At 42.5% G+C, this 27,077-nt stretch overlaps 1 protein-coding gene across 4 annotated transcripts in view; it reads right to left on the bottom strand.

The window, feature by feature from the left end:
• nfia (nuclear factor I/A) overlaps positions 1-27,077 on the bottom strand; it is a 347,682-nt gene that overhangs the window by 194,379 nt on the left and 126,226 nt on the right. For all 4 annotated transcript variants that reach the window (XM_041791310.1, XM_041791311.1, XM_041791313.1 and 1 more), the window contains exon 2: positions 25,867-26,395. In XM_041791310.1, coding sequence (XP_041647244.1) covers positions 25,867-26,395 — 529 coding nt within the window. The remainder of the gene's footprint in view (positions 1-25,866; positions 26,396-27,077) is intronic.

The following is a 27,077-nucleotide window of genomic DNA, read 5'->3' as shown; positions in this document are numbered from 1 at the left end:
AAGAAGGCCACACTGAGATGTCTTTTCATTCTGGAACATCTACGAAAAAATACTGGAACTTACTCCAAATAAAGCAGAAAAACAGAGGCATAAATACAGAAAAGTAATGTTTGAGTCATGCACTTACAATTTCGATATCTGGACGTTAAGGCTATTATTAAATCACACCTCAAGCCTCAGTCACCTCTATCTCTCTGAGATTTCCTTAAATCTGTTCTTAAAGTTTCTCAGAGAAACCTCGGAGGATTCGTGACTCGCTCTTAAACTTGATGAATGCCAGGCCATGCAACTCGATTTCCCTTCATGCAGCTCAATAAACTTCATTCAATCATGCATTTTTCAACGTTTTTTTCACAATTTTCTTTTTAGAGTGAAGAGTGAGAGGAGGAGTGTGACATCAGTAACATTAGAAATTTAAAAAATGGAAATGCAATAACAATTAGGGATGCACGATATTATCACCCAGATATCGGTATCAACAGATGTCAACATTTTTGCCGATATTTAAATCAGATATTTTGGCCGTCTATATCAAAAGCCAACTTTGTCCATATATCCACATAAATTAGAGGAGTTTTAGGCTGGACCAACAGACTTATGTCAGCTGAGATCTTTTTCTTTATTCAGTCTCATTCTTTAAGCTTTAAAGTGTGTTTTAAGAAAAGTGTGTTTCTTTTGTCTTCCTCAAACCTAAAACTGTGTTCAAAGAACTGAATTTATAGTTATATAAATCATATTTACGTCTGCCAAGGAGGTTATGTGATTGGGTGGGTTTGTTTGTTTGTTAGCAACATAACTCAAAAACTTATGGATGGATTTTCATGAAATTTTCAGGAAATGTCAGAAATGGAATAAGGAAGAACTGATTAGATTTTGGGAGTGATGCGGATCACCATCTGGATCCAGAAATTTTTAAAATGATCCTTTATTATTGGGAGATAGGGCTAATGCCAGACATGAGTAACTTCAATCCCAGCAGCATTTTTGGGTGTGTTTCTATTCAAAGTTTTGGAGTTTATAGAGTTTGAAAGACGCACGCCCGGTCAAGGAGACGAGTTGGAGCGTAACAGAGAGAAAGACAGAGAATTGTAGTGAGAATACTCACAATGCTGGGAGGAATAGAGGAACATTCACCCTCTGCCATGACTTTCAGTCGTCCGGTGAGACCATGGGTGAGACTGTCAGTACATCTGTTGGCACCGGCAGGCAATGCTTCCACCATGACAGTCCACATGTAGCGAAGCCAATGATTTGCCTCATTGTGTCTCCACCCCACCGGGGTGGGAGTAATCGGTGAATTAGATTTTGGGAGTGATCTGGATCACCGTCTGGATCCAGGAATTTTTTAAAGGAGATAGGGCTGATGGTGGAGGTCTCTGAGTGCTTTTCTAGTTAAATATCGGTATCGACCAAAATTAATCTGTAAATATCGGCATCTGCAGAAATTCAATATCGTGCATCTCTAATTACAATACTTGGACTTACACTGATAGTTTTAAAGTGGGTGTAGTGCTGCTCCATATGACAGCGAAAGAGGAAGATCTAATTCTATTTTTAGCACCACACTGTCGACGGAAGAGGACAGGTCATTAAAAACGAGTTGTGTTAAAATAGAAACCCCAAAAGCTATTTCTCTCTGTTTTTTTTTTTTTTTTAAACACATTTTTAGTTTTATGTCAACAGTAGTCATTTTTTAAAGGGGACATAATATACAAAAAATCACTTTTTCAGGCGTTTCTAACACAAATATGTGCCACTGGTCCGATCCCCTCAAGTACCAGAAAAATCCATTCCCTCTCCCCCTCTCTTTCTTTACCTTTCAGAAAATGTGTGCTGTAACAAGCCGTTCTCAGATTTTCCCCTCATGATGCCACATGGGCATCCTAAACCTTGGAAAAAGTGTCTGTAACATCAGCAGTGATGCATTCATTTACTGAGAGGGGTGTGGTCAGGGGCGGAGTCATACAGCTAATAAATATTTAAAGCCACAGACAGAAACAGCTCGTTCTGGGCAGGGCTGAAACAGAGGGGTTTTTACACATGCAGAAATCCAATACTGGAGTGTTTTCAGCAACAAACTTCACAGGCATGTTTTGAGGATCTCTGAGAACAATATAAACTTGTCTTAAAGGGGTAAAATATGTGACCTTTAATCTGCAGAGTCTAAACACAGAATCTAGTGTGTTTAACTTCAAAATATTCTAAAATGTAAGTCATAAATTAAAGCTGATAAAACAGGACATTCAAGAAAACAAAAAGTTTAAAGGAAATGTTAGATTCTAACTTGAATCAAACGCAAAGAAAACTTCTTTCCATGAACTTTGGTATAAACGTTATGACGTGTGTTTTGAGTATTTCCAGCTTCTTCAGTTCTACAGTGCATTAGTGGATGTTAAATATGATCAGGATGAAATCACTGCTTCAGACTGAGCTTTCAACAGAAACGACAACGCATCATGATGCAAACAGAAAAAGAGGCATGCAGATGAGTTCAAATAGAACAAATCACAGATCAGGAAACTGTGGTGAAGCTAGAATGTTCCAATAAACGTCATCAGAGGGTTTGAGTACGTACTTCTGCTTGGTGAGTGAGGCTCATTAAATAACAAACATGAACGAATCTGAGTTTGCTTCAACTTTAACTATTGCATTCATAAAAAACAAACTCTTCAAATCTGTTTTACAGCTTCTAACTCTAAAACTTTCTCCTTTCCCGCCATCCCTCCTGAAGCTGTGACGATGAGGAGGAGAAGAAGAAAGCCCCCCCTTTGGCTGAGAAATGAAGACGCTGAGCTGGGATTGACATGCTAATGAGAGAGGAGAAGGTGACGGGATGTTGTTGTTGTTGTTTTTTCTAATTTCTTGTTTGCTGTGAGTGCGAGGGGCGAGGATGAGAGGGGATTTGAAGAAAAGAGGGAATCTTCAAGAAAAGGGGGGAGGGAGGGGATGAAGGAGCTCTCTGGGTCACAGAACAGAGGAGGACAAGAAGGAAGAAGGCTGGGAATTTTCCCAGGAATGCTGGGATAGATGAACACTGGACCACTGAGTTAAAACATGCAGACTTTCAGTGCAAACTACATTACCCATAATTCTCATGGTGACTTTAAACAATCCTGACTTCATGTACAAACCGCCAAACAACCAATCAATGACAGAGAGTATGAGCTGACCAGCCAGGAGGTGACAGGGACAAAAAATGTAAAAATCCTCCATGTTTAAATTCCTGTCGCCGTGCCGTCAATGATTGACAAAATCAAAGAGGACTAACAGAGAGTTTCATCTCGACTTCAGGATTCTCCTGACAGGAAGTGATGAATGCAGCAGTGATAGGATAAAGTAATGCCAAAAACAGAGACCTTTCTAGTGTTTAGAGATATTTAGAGAGTTTGTAGGAGTTTGTCCATAATCTATGGAAGCTAAAAACAAGAAATGACCCATTCCTGGAAGCCCAGGACTTTGTTTTTTGGTATCAATATTGTCTGATTTTGCATGAGGATTAAATCGAAGGTTGAAATTCTGGTGCATCAACAGTCCTGCCACACTTTCACCGCTCCGTGCTTCTGAAATCTAGTCACTGATATTTTTAGACGGACTATTTGCCATTGCAGAGCGCAGCTCTGCTCTGTTGTGCGACCGTCCAGTCAGCAGCTCCTCTATCTGTCCTCCTGTCCGTCCTGCAGTGCTCACGTAAATTCTTCATTGTTTATTAGCTGTCACTTCCTAAATAGTACTTGCTGCGTCTTGCATACAGGTCCGAACCCCCAAGAGAGGAGGGAGGGGAAAAGGTGTGAAGTTACAGCGGGGACGTCAGAGCTGCACATTCATCTACGGACTCCCCTCAGAATCCTTCAAGTCCGACTTCATTCCTCTTTATGGAGGGAAACTAGAGATAAGGAAGACGTAAAAATAAGCCTCAACTCCTGGGTGAATCCGGTAAAAACCCTCAGACTTGTCTGACTGGGTTTCAGGTGGATTTGTGGCACTTATGATAAAACAGACAAAAGAGATATTAAAGTACTACGTGAGGATTTTCATCATGAGTGAGTTTAAGGAAAAGATAGCGAGTGTAAGCTGGATACTTCCAGTAAAGGCGGAGCATTAAAGAGAGATTTAAAGGACACTTGGTTTATATTAAAGGACCTGCTATTAAAGCTTTTAAAAAATGTATAAAATCTGCCCATAAACATGGAGTTTATTGGTCAGTTCTGCATGAAAAACTGTAAATCACGGCAGCATTTATCAGTTTTATCTAATCTAATTAAATGCTTCATAAAACCAAAAACAAACTCGGCTGGCTCCACCTGCACACTGACACTTCATTATCTCTACAACAGCAGCCCTTCCTGTCGCAGTGCCCTTCAGCAAGGTGTGGAGCCGTGCACCTGTTCTGCTTCACCTGGAGGGAGAAGAGGATTGATATTCAACATCCCTACCTATCTCCACCAAATCTTTTAACATCAGTTCTCTAATGTCTAAAGAGGCTGCTGCACACGTCCTCAAATCAATTTAAAGACCCGGACAAAGAATAAATGTTTTTAGAGACAAAGGAGGACCGGCTGCAGAATAAAAACAACAGTGCTCAAATATGCACACTAAAGAAGAGAAGGAACCAGGCATTCTGAGTACACAGGATGGAAATACTTCAAAAAGACTTTCTTATAGAGGTGAAATCATCGAAGAAGCTGACTGACCCGGTTCAACATTCAGAGTCCGTACTTTCGGATGCAGCGGAGGGTTTTATATTTTCTGAGACAACAACGATGCACCTCTTCCTCCTTCCACATCTACCCTGCAGCTTAGATAGACATGAGCCTCTGCTGCATGGATGCAACATCTACTAAAGGGGGCAGATGTTTAGAGAAGGGCTGGGCAATGAATCACAAATCACATTGAATCACAATATGGCCTGCCGCAATTTTTAAATTGCAAAAATTGCAATATTTCTTTAGTTTGAAATGTGTCTAAATACCAGTTTTATAACTCCTTTTTATCCATTTTATTTTATGCACATTATGCAAACATTCAAGAGTCATTTTTTAAGAATGATTTACAAAAATCCACCTTTTTGTGTTTTTTTTTAATCAAAATGAGTGACATAAAAACGATAACGCCCTTAAACAAAGCAAATGACATACAATAAACATCACAATTTGCAATACGAGCAAAAATCGTTAGCTCATTGTGTCTAAAACTGATGAAGACTAGCGTAACTTCATGAAAGTCAGACCACAGCTGCGATCAGCTGATAGCCAGCCTGACCTCCTCCACCCCAGCCGCCTCCTTTATAGCTTAAAGCTTGTTGCACCCCCATATTCAGTTGCATGCTGCTATAGATGAATTGCTTAGGAAATAATTTGATTGTTTTCAATGCACATGGTCTTATTTATAGAATTATTTACTGCTTGAAGTTGTTGATAAATGCATAATATTAAACCAAGAATAATCACATATTAAATTGCAATTGCAATATCTGGTAAAAAAAATCACAATTACTCTGTTTTTGCAAATCGTTCAGCCCTAGTTTAGGGTGTTTAGGGTGCTTTCACATTAGGCCCAGTTGTTTCGAACCATGGCAGCCACTCAGGTCATGACCTGAGCAAAGACTGTTTTTGTTTTGATCTGGCAAAAATTCCATCCTGCAGCCATGGATGATAAAAATCACATTTGAAGATGCCAGCAACATCGCTCTTCATATCTGCACATCTACTACAGCTCAGAGGATTAAATGGGCTTGCGCTGCACAGATACAGCATTTTTGAGGTGACAGGAGACTTTTATTTCCTTTGCATCTCCTCTTACTGACTCTAACTTGTGTAAGGTGAGTCAAAACAGACCATTTATTGACTGGGTTCTGATGATTTCCACTTTTTATTGAGGAAAAATGTGAATAAATTGCCGCGCTCTGGAAAGACGTTTAGTTTTTATGATGATGTCATAAAGCTGAAGCTGCATTCACATCTCATGCGAACCGTGCCAGAGTCCACTTGACTCAGACCATCTCCCCAAGTGGGCCCGGGCCCAGTTCGTTTGCATTCACACTATCCAAATGAACCGGACTTTGGGCTCAAGTGCACTCGGATCTGGGACCGGGCCCCTAATGTGAAAGCACCCTTAGATTGACTTTACAACTCTACTTGGTCATGTACTCGAGCACAGACGCATTAACATTTCCTGCACAGCCGTGTTAAAGACCGCCTCTTCAAGTGGACTCAGGCATGCTTGCATTCACACTGACCAAATGGATCCAGACTTTGGGGTCGAGTGTACTCAGATCTGGGCCTGGGGTCCTAATGTGAAACACCAGTTGGTCCAGTGGTGCCTGCAGAAGTCAGTATACTGCTATTATTCTGCAGCCATGCTGGTTCTAAACAAAGACATGCAGCCACTAATGGACCTTAAGTATTTCTGCACCGTCACTTTTTTTTCTGCTGCTTCAGGGAGGAAGAATAATTCAGAAATTAACAAAGAAGAACAGATTTAATGATCACAAGTGAGCCAACGACTGTTGGTTGCAGAAAACTTCTAGACTTTTCTATAGCTCTCAGTATTCAGGGTCGTGTGTTTGAAATAGGGCTACCAAGATTAATCTTATTAATCTGCATTAATCAAGGTCTATGGTTTGTACATTCATTTTTAAATTGTGAATAATCTCATGCTTTACTGTCCCTTTCAGCACTCTCTAGTTAACCCATCAGCACTGATGTAGAGGAAGTCCAACACTGCTCCTTATTTCTTAGTTTCCTTTAAAAACTCTCAGGCAGCTCAGTGGAGAGGTCAGAGGTCATCTGAACTTTGTGATATCAAACATTTATCTTTTAACTGTTTACTAATATCCTTTTCAATCCATAAAAGTCTCTTTTCTGTAGTTGATCTCCCTATAAAAGCAGCTCTGTATTCAAACAGGAAGTGAGCTACCCTCGGTGAAGGACAGTCTTTAACGCCATATAGTGGAATTTGAAAATTAAATAAAAGGGATGCGATTAATTCTGAGATAAAGCATGAGGAAATAAGCCTCATACACCAAAACATTCATCTAACCAGGCTGCAAACATGTTGATTTCTGCTGTTAAGTTTTTAACATGAGGCTCTATGGGGACTGACTCACTTTAGGAGACAGCCTCTAGTGGCGACTGGAGGAACTGCAGGATTTGCTCCTCTATAGATCAGCAGTCAGGATCCGTCCATTACTTTGCATCTATGGATAATAAAGTGTCGCCACTATTTTCTGAAGCCGGCCTGAGGACTTGGGTAATATCAGAAACAGTGGAACCCCCCCCCGTCCTGCAGAGAGGGAGCCTATAGAAAGAGCATGTCAGTACATTTTAGAGGACACAGCCTTGCCGAGTGTCCGTTTTAGAATTAAAGCGTTTTGACGGTATTAGCTTATAGCCTCCCCCCTCCCTCCCTCTCTCTCTGCACCCTTGAAAGCCTGCGGTGACCCAGGGATGTGTAAAACGGGGCGGCCAAATGAATTGCTCGGGCACTCGAGCTCTCGGAGCCATTACGGCGAGGAGCTGCCCTACCTGTGTTGAGTCAGCAGTCCCGCTCACTCTATCCGTCTAATGGACAGCACAGGAATTTAATTAGCAGGAAGCCGCAGAGCGGGTTATAGACGGGGGGGCGACGTGGGGAGAGAGAGAGAGAGAAAGAGACAGCAGCAGAGGGAGAGGTGTGTGCGTGAGCGGCCACTGAGCGGTCGACCCCTGCTGTCATCCTCTGGAAGCCCCGTCCATCAGCGGGCCGCTCTGCGCTCTTATCATCAGAGTTTGTTTGTCCTACAGGAGGATGCCTTGGTCCAGGGAAACGGGACGCTGCAACTTTAGAGCGATGTGTTCAACAATGATTTTAGCTTCAAAGGATCACTGAGACCAGACGACCACGGCTCTGCACCTTTAGGTCTGAGTCCCCTCCCCTTCTTTACAGCTCAGCATGTGCTCTGACCTAGAGGGCTTCCAGAAGAGTTAGAGAGCATCTGTGGAGCTTTCTGACCAGATTTGACCAACTTCTGAATCTCTGTGGGGGGAACCCTGATGGATTTCATTGAATAACCCTCCAACATTCCTCTTTGCTCTTCTCCTTCTTCCTGTCTCTCTCATCACTTGTTTCCTACCGATTTCCCTTAAACCCTCCTCTGTCTCCTCTCTCTGTGATTCAAAGGAGTAAAACAGCGTCTGGAGAAAAAAATGATGAAGGAGGTGGCGGGTTTTAATTTCAAGTGTGTTAGACCCCAGGATGGAGGTGAGGGAGGGTGAAGGAGGTGAGGGAGGGGTGGGTTTTACCAATTAGCTCGGTCACCGCCGCCCACGTTCCCAGACACTCTCTCTGCCTAATCAAGTGGCGCTTTTGTCTCGTCTTTGAAAACTGTTTTCTGCTTCGAGTGTGTGAATAAAACGAGGCCCCCGCCGGGGCCGCCCGCCGAGGGGTCCGACACACCGATCACACAACACTAACGAGCTGACGACCTGGGAGAGCGCACACGCGCAGAGAGGAGCAGCGGCTCGTAGAGGTGTGGGATCCTGGACCGAGAAACACGACGGGAGACGACGGAAAAACCTGAGAGATCAGAGAGGACACAACAGCAAAACACGCTGCTTCTTTAACACGAGAACCGCCATGGATCTCGACATACAGCCAACAGGACAAGTTTACCGTCATTAAAGTGCCTCAATTTTCATAAACACAGTGATCAAGGACTGTTAGCCCTTGTGCCCTCCTCAAATTTACTACTCTCTGGACACCTTCGAGGCAAACGTGTACACGTACAGAAACATTTTTTCATAAATCTCTTAAACAACTTCAGACCTGCTCAAAACTACCAAACACTCAATCATTTTCAAGATTTTAACCCTTTTAATGCCAGTTTGGTTATTTGAAATATTTCATATTTTACTGCAAAAAAAAAAAAAAAGGAAGCAAAAAGTGTTTTTTTCCCATATAACAAATAGTAGAAAGATGGGGCTTTGGGGTGATAAGAGTCTTGGATGGGTCAAAGATTAGCAACAAAATTGATTTGATTGCATAGGTAGAGATGTGGTAGAAGCCTAGAGTAGAAGCCGTGGGAGAAAAAGCACAGCCAATGCTGGTAGAGGCTGCCTGGTGATGTCAGAATATGCAAATTAGATGACTAAATTTACTCCCATCACAAAGTTTGGGTCATACTGAAGATTTTTATAAGGATTCTGTCCTATTGGGAGATGGGGCTAATAGCGGAGGTCTGTGCTGTTACCACTTTACACCAGGAGATGGCGGACATGAGTAACTCCAATCCCAGCAGCATTTTTGGGTGTTTCTATTCAAAGTTTTTGAGTTTATAGAGTTTGAAAGACGCAAGCCCAGTTGAGGAGACAAGTTGGAGAGTAACAAAGAGAAAGACAGAGAGTTGTAGCGAGAATACTCACAATGCTGGGAGGAATAGAGGAATATTCACCCTCTGCCATGGCTTCCAGTCGTCCAGTGAGACCATGGGTGAGACTGTCTGCCGTGACAGTCCACACATAACAAAGCCAATGCTTTGCCTCACCGTGTTTCCACCCAACTGGGGAGGGAGTAGTCGGCGAATGCCGTGGTGGGGGGCACATGAGGAGATGGTGGGTATTTTCTGGGGGGGGGGGGTCAAAACCCCACCAAAAGTGACGGAGATCGGGAATGACACACACCGCAGAGGAAGAGACGTGGTAGAAGCCTAGAGTAGAAGCCATGGGAGAAAAAGCACAGCCAATGGTGCTGGAGGCTGCCTGGTGATGTCAGAATATGCAAATCAGATGACTGAATTTACTAGACCAGTTCTGGTCTGAGTAAAGCGGATTCTATTAAAGAAAGCTGAGATGGTGATGGAGCGTGTGCAGTAACAGATGAGTCACTGCAGCTCCATATTCATTCTTCAGCAGAGAGCTTAGTGTCCATAAGACGTGAAAAATGTCTGAGGAAGCGTCTCTGCAGGAACAGCCCTCTGTGGAGGTGAAAAAGTGAGTGGAAACTTTCAATTTCAGCTCAGATTTTTCGCCGTCTTCATTGAATGAACGCTGCTTGGTGTTCTGTCCTGCTGGTGTGGATGTAAAGAGCGTGCGCACGCTCTCCCTCACATAGAGTAAATAAATCTGAATCTAAATCTCCCTCTTCTCTCCTCTGACTCTCAAAGTTTTCCTCCCCGACCGCAGCAGTCCACCAGATAAACAGCCGGGGATTCAGCCGCCTGCCAGCGCCGTGTGGCTTGGCACGATGAGCCGCCGCAGCCTCATTATCCCCCCCGATTCACCGCCGCCGTCGACCCCCAACCCCCTGGCAACCGCCACTGCTACCGCCAACACCCCCCGACCCACCCGACCGGCGAGGCGAGGGCAGCGCTGCAGAGAAACAGTTCAATAATTCAGTTATCAGCTCCCCAACCTGCACCTCCGCTAATCCTTCACATGTCAATAATTAAAAATGAACATCTGACGGAGGAGCGCATCAGCGCTCACACATTTACACACAAACGCACGCCGGCGCGCACACCAGACAACCAAAACAAAAGGAAAGGCGTCCTGGTTTCACAGAATGAGCTCTTTGTGTGGTTCACCTCCTGGACTCTCGCCAGCACTCGGACGGTTTCTCCTCAAATATGCAGAGAGCTCGACCCTCGGCCTGCTGACGCTCTCTCTCCCTCTCTCTCCCATCATCCTTCACTTTTATAACACTCTTCATCCTTTTCTCTCTTTTTCTACACTTTCTTCTTCTCTGTTCTTGTTTTCGGAATAAACCTTAGTCTTTTTTCATCGTGTCTTTTGAGACTACTTCTCTAGTTTCTTTCACACTTTCTCCTATCAGGTGTTTTGGTCCAATTGTGCTCCAAACTGCAACATAATCAATAAAGTAAACGAGCGTTGTTGAACACAGACGGTGGAGAACTGTGGATCTACAGGAGGACAGTTATTGTTGTTGACATTCTAAATCTATGACAGAATTTGAAATAGTTTTAAAACAGTCCAGAAATCTGCCTGATAAGGGATTTCTAGATCTTCCTAACCTGGGCTAGCCCCAGGTATTAAACCCTCCTGGCTCCTGGACCAGACCTCTGCTTCTTTTCTGGTCCTGGATTACATCCATGTCCTTCTTCTCTTTTTCTCCCTTCATGTTGTCTCAGTTTTGGACTACACCTCCTTCCTGTTCTCCTTTCCCATCTCTCCTTTCCTCTGCTCATTGCTGGACTACATTTTCTTCTTCTCCTCCTCCCCTCATGTTGTCCAGTTTTTGACTACAAGTTCGAGTTCTTCATCTTTCTCTTCACATCGTCTCATTTTTCAGCTCTTCTTCTCCTTCCTCTTATTGTTGTTTTGGAGAACAGATCCTTCTTCATTCTCCTTTTCCCCTCTACTTTCTTCTCCATTTTCTTTCCCTTTATATTTAGATTTTTGGAACTGCCCTTCTTGTCTTATATCTGACTTCCTCCTCCTCCGTCAGTTCACCTGCTCCTTGTCTGACACTCTCGTCTTCATTGTCTTTCTTCATCCCTTCATCCTGTCCTTTCTTTTTCAGACTACTCTTCCTTCTTCTTCTCTGTTCTCATCCTCTCTGTTTTCCTCCCACATTAAAAGGTCGACTTTCTGTTCATTCCTTTTCCAAAAAAGCTTCAAAGAAACAACAAAAAGGATCCAGATTTGGTGTTGGAGTTCATGAGGTGGCCTTGTTTTAACCCTTGTGCCCTCCTCAAGTTTACTACCCACTGGACACCTTCGAGGCAAAAATGTACACGAACAGAAAACTGCCATTTAATCAGCATACATCAAGATTTTTTTCTGCTTTTTTTCATAAATCTCTTAAACAACTTCAGACTTGCTCAAAACTACCAAACATTCAATTATTCTCAAGATTTTAACCCTTTAAATGCCAGTTTGATTATTTGAAATATTTCATTTTTACAGCAAAAAACACAAAAAGTGAATTATTTTCCGTATAATTAATAGTAGAAAGATGGGGCTTTGGGGTGATAAGAGTCTTAGATGGGTCAAAGATCAGCAACAAAACTGATTTGACTGCATTAATATTTTTTTTATGTAATGTCAGAAATACCCTCTGGACACCTTCGAGGCAAAAATGTCTCCATTGACTTCCATTAAAACCAGGTTTTTTTAATCTCACTGTCACTGCAGTATAAAATCACGCATTCTTTAATGTCAGCATTTCAATGTGAAGAAGTCTAGTGAAATTTGGCGTTTTTACCGTATTCCACCAGATTCAACCATTTCCTCATTGTAGGACCATGCACCACATTCTGGTATTTTTTCCCGTTCCATGGAGAGTTTTTGTGTGAGTTTAAAAGGGTTAAAATTCTGAAAATGATTGAATGTTTGGTAGTTTTGAGCAGGTCTGAAGTTGTTAAAGAGATTTATAAAAAAGAAAAGTAGAAGAAATATTGCTGTATGCTGATTTAATAGCAGTTTTTTGTACATGTACATTTTTGGCCTGGAAGGTGTCCAGAGGGTAGAAAATTCACTGAGTATGAATGACATTTAAGAGTAAACCTCCTGGATTTCAAAAATGTAACTAGAAAGAAAAGTTCCTGTAGAAATTCATGCCATAAGCTGTAAAACTGACAAAATTATCACAAGTTAAAAAAAAAAAAAAAAAGGTGGGAAAAATGGCCAAAAATGCCCGAGGGGGGCACAAGGGTTAATCTTTGATTGTATCATTTTTGAGATTCTCCTTCTCTCAGGTACGATTGTTCGAGAATAAAAAGGCTCAGATTCACTAAAACGTTCTGTCTTCAGGAAGGAAAAGCATTCTCTATAATCCAGACTAAATAGTTCTAGCTCTTCTTGTGCACACGACACTTTAAGAAAACTTCAAACTTGACTAAACCGTCCACTGACTCGAGGATGAATAAATCCTGGAGCTCCAGGGTGAAGGTCTTAAACAGCCCCAGCTCGTCTTCATCTCCCTTCTCTGTCTTTTCACGCTCCACACATCATTCACCTCACCATTTTTTGTTTTTAGCATCAGAATAAATTTGTTCTTCCTTTTGTTTGCTCATCTTTGACCCGCCAGATCCTCCAGCCAGCAGGGGGCGACGTTAACATGTTTTTCTCTGTTTTAGTTCTGGAGAATAAATCTAAAACCTTTACGACTTCTCACAAAAATGTTCTCAGGATGAAAACAACCAAAAATGTCATCATCTCTCCGACCTCCTTTTTTTTCCTCTTCCTGTTCCTTTTTTCTTCTTCTTCTTCTCCTCCTTCGTCTATTTTTCAGCAGCCATACGGCGCTCTGGAGTTTCTCTCCCTCCACCATCTGTGTAGAGTTTCCCTGCAGACGCTCGCAGCTGTCCTGGTTCATGTCGACGTTCTCTTCACACAGCAGCGTCCCCGCGGCCCCGCACACAATGGGAGGGAGGGGGGTCGGTGTGAGAGTGTTTGAGGGTTTTTGGCACATTATCTAAGCCTTTCAAGATGGACAGACACCTCCACAGACACAAACACACACAGGCTGAATGAAAACGTCTCATGTACGGAGGTCAGAAAGGTCCAAAATTAGTAGTAAGGTAATATCAGGGTTACATTTGTCAGAGATTCCCCACAGAGATTCATTTCAGGGATGATTCTTCTTCATGTGGAGGAAATCCTGCAGAACAGACGCTGACACACCTTTCAAAATAAAACTACAAACTAAAATTTGACCCCAGTGAGCTGCAGGATCACCAGGCTCTGGCTCACATCTTCATTTTTTTAAAGTCAGGTAACAAATCTGCACTTTTAGTTCATGCAAGGAAAAACGGAAAAGAGAAAATCAAACAGCTGGGAATAAAAAGCTAGGAAATCAGTCTTTAAATGTCTTAACTTTGAAGATTGTTTGGATAGTTTCCTAAAATTTTAACTATAGCATCTGGCATTTATAAAAAGATGAAAACAGACACGGAGGTGTGGCCACTTCCAAAGTCAACGCTTTAAAGAAGCTCCTAGGGAGGTACGATATGGCAAGAGACCAAAGACCACTGACCAAAATCCAGCCACTTCATCCCTGAGTCAGAGCAGACATTCGTGCAAAGTATAATCAAAATCTTCCTGAGCTATCGCCAACGTAGACCGTTCACCTCAGCTGCTAAGAACATTTCTGTAGACATCCCCATCTGAACTCAGACCCGCTCACTCCCGGCATCCAGACTCAGCCCATCTCCGTGCCAGCCGTGCCAACAAAATGGAGTCTGGCTCCCGTTCAGTGTTTTGTTTGCAGCAACGCCTCAGAGACCCAAACATCAAGCTGGGATTTTTTTCATTTCTGTGTCGCCTGGAAGCAGCAAAAACGACAGATTTAATCCTTTTTGTAATCAAATGGAACTACAAAATGAAAGAGAATGAAATACTCTTATTTTGTAGAAAAAGTATTTTTAAAGGGATGGAGGAGTCAGTGGCTGTGCCCAAAATAAAAAATATTTTGTGGTGCTGTCTGAAGCCTGAGTGAGGACTGTGATATCCAATATATTGCAAACATTACATCCCACAATGCATTGTGAATAGAAGTGAACAATAGAGTTTCTATACCAACATGCATCCCAGTTTAAAGCTCTGAAGAGCAGAAAGTGACAAATGACTGCTCTCATCTGCTCAAATTTATATTTTTAAAAGAATTTTTAAAGGACTAATGACACTCAACTTTTTTTTTAATCAATTTACACAGCTGTGAAAGGCAGTGGGAAGAGAGTTTTATAAACTTTACAGGATGACATCATCTTCAAAGGCAGTGGAAATAATGTTTTATAAACTTTACAGGATGACATCATCTTCAAAGGCAGTGGAAAGAGAGTTTTATAAACTTTACAGGATGACATCATCTTCAAAGGCAGTGGAAGGAGTGTTTTATAAACTTTACAGGATGACATCATCTTCAAAGGCAGTGGAAGGAGTGTTTTATAAACTTTACAGGATGACATCATCTTCAAAGGCAGTGGAAAGAATGTTTTATAAACTTTACAGGATGACATCATCTTCAAAGGCAGTGGAAAGAATATTTTATAAACTTTACAGGATGACATCATCTTCAAAGGCAGTGGAAGGAGTGTTTTATAAACTTTACAGGATGACATCATCTTCAAAGGCAGTGGAAAGAATATTTTATAAACTTTACAGGATGACATCATCTTCAAAGGCAGTGGAAGGAGTGTTTTATAAACTTTACAGGATGACATCATCTTCAAAGGCAGTGGAAAGAATATTTTATAAACTTTACAGGATGACATCATCTTCAAAGGCAGTGGAAGGAGTGTTTTATAAACTTTATAGGATGACATCATCTTCAAAGGCAGTGGAAGGAGTGTTTTATAAACTTTACAGGATGACATCATCTTCAAAGGCAGTGGAAGGAGTGTTTTATAAACTTTACAGGATGACATCATCTTCAAAGGCAGAGGATGGATTGTAGATTAAAAAAAATGTAGAGGATGTTTGTAAAGCTGGGGATGTTGGGGCTTTACTCTCCATTTTTGCTAAATAGTAGGCTGTAGTTGGCCACTTTTGGAAATGTGCGTGGAACTGGCAGCAAAAGTTTCCTGCAGCTGACAGTGGGAATGTGGGAAATTGTTGGTACTTATGTGTTTCAATAATGACAGAAAGATGAAGCATGCTGAACTTTTAGAACTGGTCTGTTTTGGTCATTTTGTTTTGTAAAATTAGAGGAGTTTGAAGGATTTTTCCTTCTCCACACACCTGTCTGAAACACATGCATGTTGTTTTTAGGCTTTGGTACTTTCTATAGCCGTCTGTCACTTAAATAGTAGATCAAATTGACCAAACAATATGACAACCTTATTACAAAAACCCAAGTTTAGACCGTCTACATCAGCACAGAGAGAAACACACGGTGTGTGAGTGTGTGAGAGTGTGTGTTATTTGTTTGCGTTGTGTTCGGGGATCAGTCGGCTCTCTCCCCCACCCTCCCCTCGTGTCGCTGTGAGAGCAGAAAATATGTTCCAAACTGGAATATTTGCAGGGAAATCCGCGGAGAGCTCAGCGTTGACAATACACTTTAAACCGGATTACCTGACTTTACTGCGCCGCACGCCGAGGGATCAGCTGATATCTGCCTTTCTGAGGGGGGAGGACGGGGGAGGAGGGGGGACTGTGACAACACAGACTGAAGGGAAACACCTTTTTCTAGTTTTTGAGCAAATAAACTCAGGAGCGATGGCTCCAAAACGTCACAGTCTGATTTAAAGCCTTAATATTAAAACATAGCATGACAATAGATGAATATACTGTATCATCACATTTTCTAATTCTAATTTTCACTTGTATTTTGATCTTTTATCAGACTTTGAACAAAGAGAGAGAGAGAGGGCTGTCTAAATTACACAGATGGATCAGCCACACTTAGAAAAGAGGGAAACCCTCGCTCCTCTCCATTTCCACTCACTTTTCCAAATGTTTTAGTGCACTTCAAGTTTGCAGAATTTTGCCTCTAATTGTCAAGTAATAAAATTCTTTGTCATTTTGGGTCCATTCCTGCTCCAAACATGCTCATCTTCACATGCAGGCCTGAAGCCTCATTCTCCTCTGAGCCACACAAAAATCTGCTTTTGTCTGCAGACCTGCTGTCGGTTTTTATGAATGAAGCTGAAGCTCGCTGACCGTGAACGTTTGAGTGTGTGTGGTTAGTTGGTGGGGTCGGGGGTGTTGCTGTGGTTGCAGTGTGTACTTCATGAACCACAACAGAGCGTGCGGTTTTACGCAGCGTTTCTCTTAAGCAAGCAGCACATTATGACACATGGAGAACAGCAGCAGTAGGAGGAGGAGAAAGGAGAGATGAAGAGGGAACGTGAAGCATCTGTGAAGCTGTTTCTACACATTCACTCCTGAAAATGTGAAGAAAATTTCAGTTGAATGAAGACTTCTCAGCATGGGGCTCAGAAGGCTGGACATAACGATGAAAGAACTAACATGGGATACATTACTGACAAACTCTGAGGGTTAACTTTCTCTGACATTCATTATGAGCCAATCAGAGCAACACAACATGAAGGAGCATGAAGACTAGTTCTAGAGTTGAGCTGCACAATTAATCTAACTGCAAATGCAATCACAATGTCTGGCTGTGCAATTACATAACTGCATCAAAGGCTGCAATTATCTAAGCATTCAGTGATACTGTACAGGTTTACAAGAAGGCCTGCAGAAAGGCCTTTCAGTTTACAATAGTGCCACTATTACACTCTGTAAAAAAGAAAATACACTATTTTTGTAAAATGTTGCTATGTGAAAGCAGCACTGTAAAAACTTCTGTAATTGTATTTTTTAATGCTCATTTCTATGTGCAAGTTAGTGGTTTTATAAACTTTAAAGGATGACCAGGAACGAGCCTATCAGCTTGAAGCTTTGGGAGATGGATCCACTTGAAAACAGACATGGAATCTGGACAGTCCATCAGCTCTGCAAGATCAGGTCTGCTCACTCATGATGGATTTTCCTGACTATTTCTTGCTGCATGTCCTCCCCCCTGACCTAACATGGAACGTTTACCTGGAAAGGGTCTGGGTTAACTCCTGTCCATTTCCAGGACACCCTGTATTGGACAATATCTTGAAAATGGCAGGACAAAATCTAAACTGGTAATGTTTCAGCACAGAATCAAAGACTATTGTGGGCGCTGGTGTAGCTCGGAGGTAGAGCCGGCTCCTATGGGCAGAGGTTGTAGTCCTCGGCGCACCAGTCGTGGGATCAGTGCCTGGTCTCGGCACATATTTGGTGCATGTCTTCCCTCGCTCTCTCTCCCTGGATTTCCTATCTCTCTTCAGCTATCCATGAAGGCAAAATGCCCCAAAAATATCTTTGAAAAAGTATTGCTATATCAAAAATGATGACAATAATCATGTATAGATGCAACCCATGTTTTCCTTCCAAATAGGAAATATTCCTGCATTCAAAAACTGATTTCTTGAATATTTCAGTCCCTTAAAGACTCTTAAAAACACACCAGACTTTAAAGATAAACCCAGAAACTCCAGTCTTTGCTCCTAAAGCTTCACCCTGTTTAGATGTGCAGCCTTTAAACTGTTGAATCCAGCTTAAAGTTGTAAAAAGAGAGTCTCATTGTGATTGAGGTGCGGTGCCGCTGTGACGGCTGCAGGAGGTGAAGTAAAGATGGAGTCGTATGTTTGGCTGAGGGGCCGGCTGCTCGGTGCCGCAGTAACTAGTTCAGAGACGAAGCTCCAAATCTCTTTAAGAGCTCAGGAGGACGGAGGGAAGTGGGTCAGACGTCTTAACACTCACACAGAAACACACAGAGTCTCGGTGGTTTCAGGCCTGCGGGGTCGTATAAGGTGACGGGGAGATAAATATCTGACGTCTCTGGAAACCTTGACGTTGTGTGTGAGTGTGTGTGTGTGTTATCTGAGCGACACACAGATATCCTCCTATTGTGCTGCTGGAGACGTTTTTGTGAAGGAGGTGTGACGATCACAAACACGGCTACATCCTACAAATAAAAGCTACAATTAAAATCAAGCAGCTGGCTGCACGGAGAAAGTCTGAACAACAAAGTTAACACAAGCAAATACATGCAGGGAAATTTCCCAGCTTTAAAACACACCAACAACTACAACTCCTGAAGTTTCTAAGAACCTGCAGTTCTACTTTAAGCTCATCTTACTCCGTATCTAACCCTCGAGGTTTATTCTAGCTTACATTCAAAACATGTTTGAGACTACATGAGGACTCTTAGATGTTAAAGGGGCTCAGCTAGCCTCCTAGCTTAGTCCTAGACTCCTCTAGACCAGGGGTGTCAAACTCAAGGCCCAGGGGCCACATCTGGCCCATGGCACAGTTATTCCCGGCCCCCCAGATCATATCATATTTTTATTCTAACTGGCCTCTGCAGATTTCCTCCAGTATTTAAATGTAAACTTAACCCTGATGATTGAAAATATCCTTTTTAAGTCATCAGAATCAGAAAGAGTTAAAACAGTTTGATAAAAAGTCTGGAATGTGGGGAAAAAATAGGTGTTTTCTGACAGTTATAACCCTTTACCTACTGAGTCTAAAAATGGCGATTTGGACATATTTTGTTATCGTGGCTGTAAAATAGTCAGGAAATGCCCTAAGTCTGAGAGCTTTGGTCTCTTTTCCCAGGAGTACTTGAACTTGACTTTTCAACATCTGGTTAATGATTATTGCTCATTATATGGAATTGTCAGCAGTTTAAAAGAAGAAAAACACAAAAATTGATTTGTTTTTCATGGCTTTTATGAGAAGAAATGTTGTTATTGCTCATGAAGTTTTGATTTGACATTTGAAATGTGAGCCTATACATGTTTAGAACAATCAGCAGTCATTTTTGGAGTCTAGGACTCTGGGTGTGATAAAACACAGAGCAAAAGATAACTATATACATAGGAGACAATTAGTGCAGATAAAGGTGGAAAAATGCATTCTCAGCATTCTCAGTAACATGTTGTTATTGCACATGACAGACACACACAAATGCCACTATCTAACACTATTTTTGAAAACTAAACTCCACTCTCACTCGCTCTCCTTTTACTCTCTTCCTTCACTCTCCTTTCTCACTCATCTTCTGCCAAAGCTGCCGTTTTCACGGTGCTGTTCGACATTACCGTAATATATATACCACACATCATATATTGCTGGAAAGCACAGATTCTCAGCTCTCTGTCAGCGTTGGACTTTTTTAGATTGAGCAAACTTTGGAGGAGTTACAGTGTAGCAGTCTCGCGATACTTCTGGTGTTTTGCTATGAATGCCCATGTCATATGGTTGCCAGTACTGTAATGAACCATATATGTGCGCATGCCCACAATTCTCAGCTTTCCAACACCGTTGGAATTTTTCTGATCGGACAAACTTTGACAGAGTTATGGTAAAAATACTCCAGACATATAAAACAGCACTGGCACCAGGTCAGTAGGTAAAGGGTTAAAATCTTTCATTTTAATTTCATCTTTGGACCTCAATAACTCAGTATTTTTAATTTTATCTCATATTTTGACAAAAAAAATCATGATTTAAAATTCTATCTTATATTTTGACCTTTAAAAGTCTTGATTTTGAATTTTATCTCATATTTTCACCGTCTAAACTCTTGATTTAGAATTTTTTTCTAATATCTTGACCCTTTGAACTGGTAAATATTGCTTTTACTCCCAAATATTGATCTTTTTTAATTAAAATCTTTAATTTTTATCTCATCTGTGGACCTTTATCACTCAATACTTTTAATTTTATTCAAAAAGGTCAATATTTTGTGGTTTTTGTCATCTTTTGACCTTTTAAACTAATGATTTGGAATTTTATTTAGCACTTAAACTGTTAAAAACCAGGATTTTAACTTTTGACTTCTTTATCACAAGACTCTTTTTCATCAATTTTACATTTTTCCTCTATAATTGGTTTGAAGATGAGGTTGACAGGTTATGAGAACTTTTGGCCCAGTTAGGCCCCCAGGTCAGACCCAGATTCAGAATCTGGCCCCTGCTGTGATTAAGTCTGACATCCCTGCTCTAGACTCTGGTCTCCCTTCATCTGGAGAACATTAGGGGGTCTACAGGACTGAGTAATCTGTGATACTGATCACCTCCACTTCAGGTAAATCACCAGGTTAGGTGTTAAGCTTTTACAAAAAGGCAGAAATATGTCAGATTAGAGCTGGAATGGGGTGATTGCCTTCATTAGAAGGTGTCTGGCAGACACTAACAGCCGAATCAGGCTCTTCTCATAAATCAGTGAAACTCTGAGTCCTCTGGTGAATCAGTTTCCCCGTCTTTGACTCAGACCAAACCTCAGACTAAAGTCTGTGCGAGTGTTGGCCGTGACGTCTCTGCTCCTCCTCTGCTGCAGAACTTTCATCTCAAACTCCTCCGTTCTAACTTTTATGGTTCCATCTCTCTAATTATGTTTAATCGACTTTACTGCTCACATAAATATTATCTGCTCTCTAATAAACTTTAACATCTTTATTTCCCCCGCTGACGTTTCTAAATCACTGCAAAGTGGCCGACTCGACCTCCATCACCTTTTGTTCACGACTGGCCGCACACACCCCGGCTCTGGCCACGCCCCCTCTGCTCTCTGTCAGTGTGCTGCTAATGACCGGGGTGGGGGGTGTTTATCCTAGAGGTTAAACGCCCCGATGATAGGGGTCACGACCTCTCGGCACGTGCCGAGTGCTCTGTGATGGTGACACCCGCCGCCGTGCGCGGCGTAACGAGAGCTCGTAGATCAGTGAGAGGAGGGGGGGGGGTGATCTTTGACCTCCAGCAGACACGGCTCAGACAGATGAATGGAGGGGTTTCCCTCTGTGTGTGACAGGGATCATTTGTAAAGCTGCACCTGTTGGAGCTTCCTGTTCAGCTGTTTACCGTAATGACTGATGTATGGGTGCACGCTGGCTCCACCACTCCAGCCCGTATAAACGTGGAGCTTTTGGGCCAACATGCACCAAAACAGGAGGACATTAGAGGTTAGAGCTTCACATCGATATAGCAGCTACACTGCAGTAATGAACCAGGATTTAGGAGAAGATGAGAGCGAATTTCATTTCATTTTTACCAACTGAGAGATGAAATTTACATTCAAAATTTGGGTCTCTTAAAAAAATGAAGCAACACATCTCAAAAAAGTAGGGACGGGGCAACAAAAGGCTGGCAGAGTAAGAGGTACCAAAGAAAAAAAACTGGAGGAGAATTTTACAACTACATAGGTTATTTGTTAACAGGCCACATCCCAACAACCCGTTGAACATCCCAGGAATAAGTAAAAAAAGTCCAGAGTGCCCTGGTGTTTCTGGACCATCCTCCTGCTCCGTGGTCTCTCCTGGACCCCCTGAGTCCGCTGAGTGGGGATGAATTTAATTACCAAATCAGACTCCGCCTCCAGCCTTGAGGTCAGTCTGCCGTCACACGGCTTTTAATCAACGCTCCAGAAAAACTCTGCGGCCTTAAATAAGAGGCAGGACGAAACCTGATCCTCCTGAATCCAGAGCAGAGCGTCGGGGGGGCAATCCTCACCCTGTCTGTGTACTCTTAGAGACAAAATCCTGCAGAACATGTCAGCAACAAGATGGACAACACTCTGACTCTGCAGAAGATGTGAGGAAATCAAATGATTTTATTGAGATGAGAACATCCTCTGAACCAGACCGCCGAGCCACAGATGAGGCCAGCTCCGCCCGCTCACAGCTGATTTCTGCGACCGCAGAGTGAAAACAGTCACACTCAGGCTGAGAGCAGATCTGGACAGAGGGGGGAGGATGGGGGAGGAGAAAGAGAGCAGTCTTTGGGCTCAGAGAGGCTTCAGTCTGTGAGAGGAAATGATTGTAATTAAAGGTTCAGGGTCGGAGATGTTTCCAGAGCGCCGGGCTCGCTGTGTCTGTGTCTGCTGACGGATCACAGCTGAGCATTTACCTCCATGAAATCAGCGACCACAAACACCTCCAGCTCTTCAGGCTTCTGCATTTATTCTGTTCAAGTAAGAAAGCATCACTCCTGTAGCCTGACACAGACGGCTCTTATTCCCTGTTTGCATTTATTCCTAAAACAGTAACACACTTTTAATCGGATAGAAACCACGTAATCGTGAGCCAATTTAGAGATTTAGCCGAGGCGGAGGAGGTGATGAAGAATAAACAACGCAGGGTTTCCACCAAGGTTTAACCTGCTCCAGGATGTGCTTCTGAAACTTTACCAGACTTCCTTTTGAGGTGGAAAACAGGAAGTCAACCGCTTATAAGAAGACTAAAGGAAGAAACTTAAACTCCAAACTCTGATAGTTTGTCCCTGCCTCATGGTTCTATTTCTAAAGAGCTCTCATCCAAAACCCAAAAAAAAAACAAAAGTTGCATCCGGTGACGACCGAGTGACACTGACAGGAGATTTAACCCAGACTCTAAAACTGCTGGGTACCATCTCAGGCAGGGTTCAAGTGTCCCTGATAGTTCTCACATTTAAAGAGCACTTGCTTTAACAATGACGTGTAAGAATCCTGAATCTGGGAATGAATCTTAGGAAGAATTGTACCTGAGTTTCTGAAAGCTGTCCTCCTTTTTCAGAAAAACTCTGACAAACCGAGAGCTAGCTGTGTGCCAAGAAAAATGTCTGCCAAATGTCTCCTCTCCACGCCTCTGCCACCGCTCGCCACAGCTCGAACCAGCCAAATTATTTTCCCCGAGAATCAGCCGGAAATCAGCAAACATGCTGAGCAACGGCTACAGAGATAATTATGTTTTTTTTTTTCTTACATTTTTAAATAATTTTCAGGTGTGCCAGCGAGGAGTGAGGAGGTGTTGGCACAGACGCTCCTGTTCCTTCTGCTTTACTGACCGCTGATGAAACGGCGTCTGTCTGCAGCAGATAACACGTTTGTCTCAGAGACACAGAGCAGATTTCTGCCAGACCAAAGGTGAAATTTCATCCTCAAACCGACAGATAAACAAGTGGAGAGGAAAAACATTTTTACGTCTTTGAGGCAGCTCAAACGTGGAAAATTTCTCCAAGAAAAAAGAGCAGAAATGACATCAGAACCGTCCTCTAAAGTTGATGAAGCTGCTGGACTTGTTGCATTTAAAGCTTCAGCCGTGTGTGGAAGTGAAGTCAGAGATGCTCGGATGCAATCAAACACATTTTTCCAACAGGTCTGCAAAATTAGACTGAATGCAAAATGCTCACTCTAGTGAGAAGAGCAGGATCTCATCTCTAAAGAATCAAATCGTTCTGCTCACTGTTAAAGGAGGGACAACGTCAAAAAGTGTTGGTCTAGGGCAGTGATACTTAACCCTACACAACCAAAGAGCCAAACTGATGAAAAATACATTTACAAGAGCCACAAGCTAAGAGGTGAAAATAAGTTAAAGGTGGCAATAATGCTCAAAAAGCGGCAAACACTGGGAGAAAAGTGGCAAAAATGGTGGGAAGAGACCAAAACATGAGTTAAAGGTGGCCATAATGGTCCAAAAGCAAAGAAAGCGTGGAAAAAATGATTGAAAAGTGACTAACATGGGCAAAAATTAGAAAAAATGGTTGGAAAAAATGGGCAAAAAGAGGCATTTAATCACAAAAGGCAGCTTAGATGGGCAAGAAGTGGCAAAAAGGGGCAAAAAGTTGAAAAAAGCAGGATAACAGTGTCAAAAATTGGTAAACAGTGACAAAAAGAAGTAGCAAAAATGGGTGACAAGTGGCAAAAAATGAGAGACAGGTGGCAAAAATGGTTCAAAAGTAGCAAAAGCGTGGAAAAAATGAGTGAAAAGTGACTAAAATGGGCAAAAATCAGAAAAAATGGTGGGAAAAATGGGCAAAAAGTGGCATGTTATTGCAAAGGGCGGCTTAAATGGATGAGAAATTGCAAAAAGGGGCAAACATGGGTGAGAAGTGGCAAAAAAAATGAGACACAGGTGGCAAAAACGTGGCAAAAAAAGAGGTCAAAGTGACTAAAATGGGCACCAATCAGCCGAAAGGGGAGAAAATGGGCAAAAGAGACATTTAATTGCAAAAAATGGCTTAAAGTGGCAAAAAGAAGTGGAAAAATGGGCTAAAAGCAGTAAAATTGGAATAAAAGCAGCAAAACAATTGCAAATAAGGGCAATGGAAATATACAGACAAAAATAAAGGCTGACAATTAAGTTTGACTATTAAAGCCTACTGTGTAAGTGTGGGAGACAAACCGATTAATGTTATTTGCAATGTATAATTAACAAGGTCAAATTTTCCATTTTAAGGTTTTCTGGGGGAATAATGTTTCAAATTAAGACAAAAAAGAGCCAAAAATCATCAAAAAGAGCCACACGTTGAGGATCACTGCTCTAAAGTTTTCAATGATCAAGACTCTCATGTGAGCTTCCTGCACAACTTGTACATATCAGCCTTAAAGAACGTCAGCCTCCACAGACTCTGTCTGTGCAGTGACTCGTGCACGTCAGCAGATCACGCCGTTTTTAGCCAGGTTTTGTAATTCTGCAGCACGCTTCATGATCGGTCTCCAGCTCATGCCAGAAGCTTGACCACATATGCACTGAACTTACTGTTAGCAGAGCTGCTGCCTAAAAGCATCAGACCACAGAAGCCGGATCTGCTCGAACACGAACCAGAATACAAAGAGGATCTGGTCCTCCAGCAGCACTCTGCTTCACCGGTCCAGTATCTGAGGGCGAGCACCGTCTCAGAGTAAAACCATGCAGCACTCTGAATGCTGCAGGCAGGGACTATGTGGAATCTGCTGGGAAGTTGTCTGATGTTTCTGCATCATTTTTTAATAAAATGCTCCCATCGTTGTGTGTTTTTAAACTGTCTATTTGTAACATAACTTGTCTTTTTTAGATTTTCAGTAGTTTTAGAAAAGTTCTGCTCTTTATTCCTGACTCTCAGGGGTAGTTTTTTTTCATCTGACCCTGACTGATAATGACAGGATGTTTAAGTGTAGGTAGATGTACCTGCTGTTGGTAAATGTACTCATTCATTAATGCAAACACCTGCATGAACTCATCATAAAACATATATCGTAGTGAAAATGCTGCAGAAAGTTAAAGAACATCCACAGATCGACGCACATTCAAGGCTTGGATGTTTCAGCGAGTATCAAAAGAACAAATCAATGAGGAAGAAATAAACTCCAGAGATCTGAGTCTATGCATCGGTCAGAGACGCTGATCTGAGGTCAGCCCTTCAGGACACGAACGTCTTATCCACAGCAAAGACTGGCCTGAACCCGTCCAAAGATACAAGCTGACCTTTGACCTTTAATCAACCACAAAAACTTCAACCATAAACTCAGAGCCAAAGCCCAGAACTCTTCAGTCACAGATTTAACCGGCTAGCACGAGGAGCCTGACATGACATCACACACAGAACGGCGCTCAGCATCACACACTCACAAACACGAAGCAGAGGAGGAGACTGACCTGCGTGCACGAAGTAGGCCAGGTACAGATCCAGCTCCTTGACTGAAACTCCGATGTGGTGCGGCTGCACGCACAGCGAGGGGTTCGAACACTGAGGAGACTTTACCAGCCTCTCCCCGTCAGTACTTTCGAGGGGAATCCCTTTGAATAAAATCACCATGACCAGGTCCAGCCTCCACACTTTGTCCGCCTGGCGCAGGCAGTCGATCCTCCTCATCTTGCCCTTCTGGTCGGGGTTGGACAGCACGCAGCACGGCGCCTTCTTCCCCGTCACCGTCAGCACGAAGTCCTCCCTGAACTCGGGCCGGATGTCCTTGCGCAGCTTGGCGAGGAGGCGCGACGCCCACTTCTGTTTGACCTCGGGCTTCTCGCTGAGCAGCTCGTCCTTCACGGCACGCTCCTCCTCCTTGGACATGCGCTTCTCGTGCTTCTTGAAGTACTTCCTCTTACGGGCCTGCAGGTTGAACCAGGTGTAGGCGAAGGCCCGGACGTGGGGCAGCAGGGCTTCGATGAAAGGATGGAATTCATCCTGAGGGAGGAAGAGGAGGAGACAAGGTGAGGGGTGGAGATGGCAACGTGTCAAACATGCAACTGTTGTGTTCCCATCAGTTAACATGAAGATCATCTTCACTGTTCTCTTTATAAACAATTCCAAACCCTTTTCCTAAAAGTTTAGACAAGTTCTAACTTTTAATTATTCAATCTGCACGCTTAAAACATCAAATTCTGCAAGTCTGAACAACGTTTGCTGTTGCAACTAAAGCCAAAGCAATGAAGAGTTCAACAAACTTTCACTAGAACTCTGACTGTTATAACTTAGTGATACTCAACCCTGCTCAACCAAAGAGCCAAACTGGTGAAAAATACATTTGCAAGAGCCACAATCTAAGAGGTGAAAAGTAGCAATTGAAATAAGTTAAAGGTGGCAAAAATGGTCAAAAAGTGGCAAACACTGGGAGAAAAGTGGCAAAAATGGGTCGGAAGTGACCAAAACATGAGTTACAGGTGGCAAAAATGTTCTAAAAGTAGCAAAAGTGTGGCAGAAATTAGTGAAAAGTGACTGAAATGGGCAAAAATCAGAAAAAAAGGGTGGGGAAATGGGCAATAAGTTGCATTTTATTGCAAAAGACAGCTTAAAAAGGGGCAAATAATTGCAAAAAGCAGGATAAAAGTGTCAAAAATTGGTAAAAAGCAGTAAAATTGGAATAAAA

This window comes from Cheilinus undulatus, linkage group 7 (assembly GCF_018320785.1).
Source record: "Cheilinus undulatus linkage group 7, ASM1832078v1, whole genome shotgun sequence".
NCBI lineage: Eukaryota > Metazoa > Chordata > Actinopteri > Labriformes > Labridae > Cheilinus > Cheilinus undulatus.
Note: the sequence above shows the minus strand (reverse complement) of the source record. Positions and strands in the feature narration are given on the sequence as shown.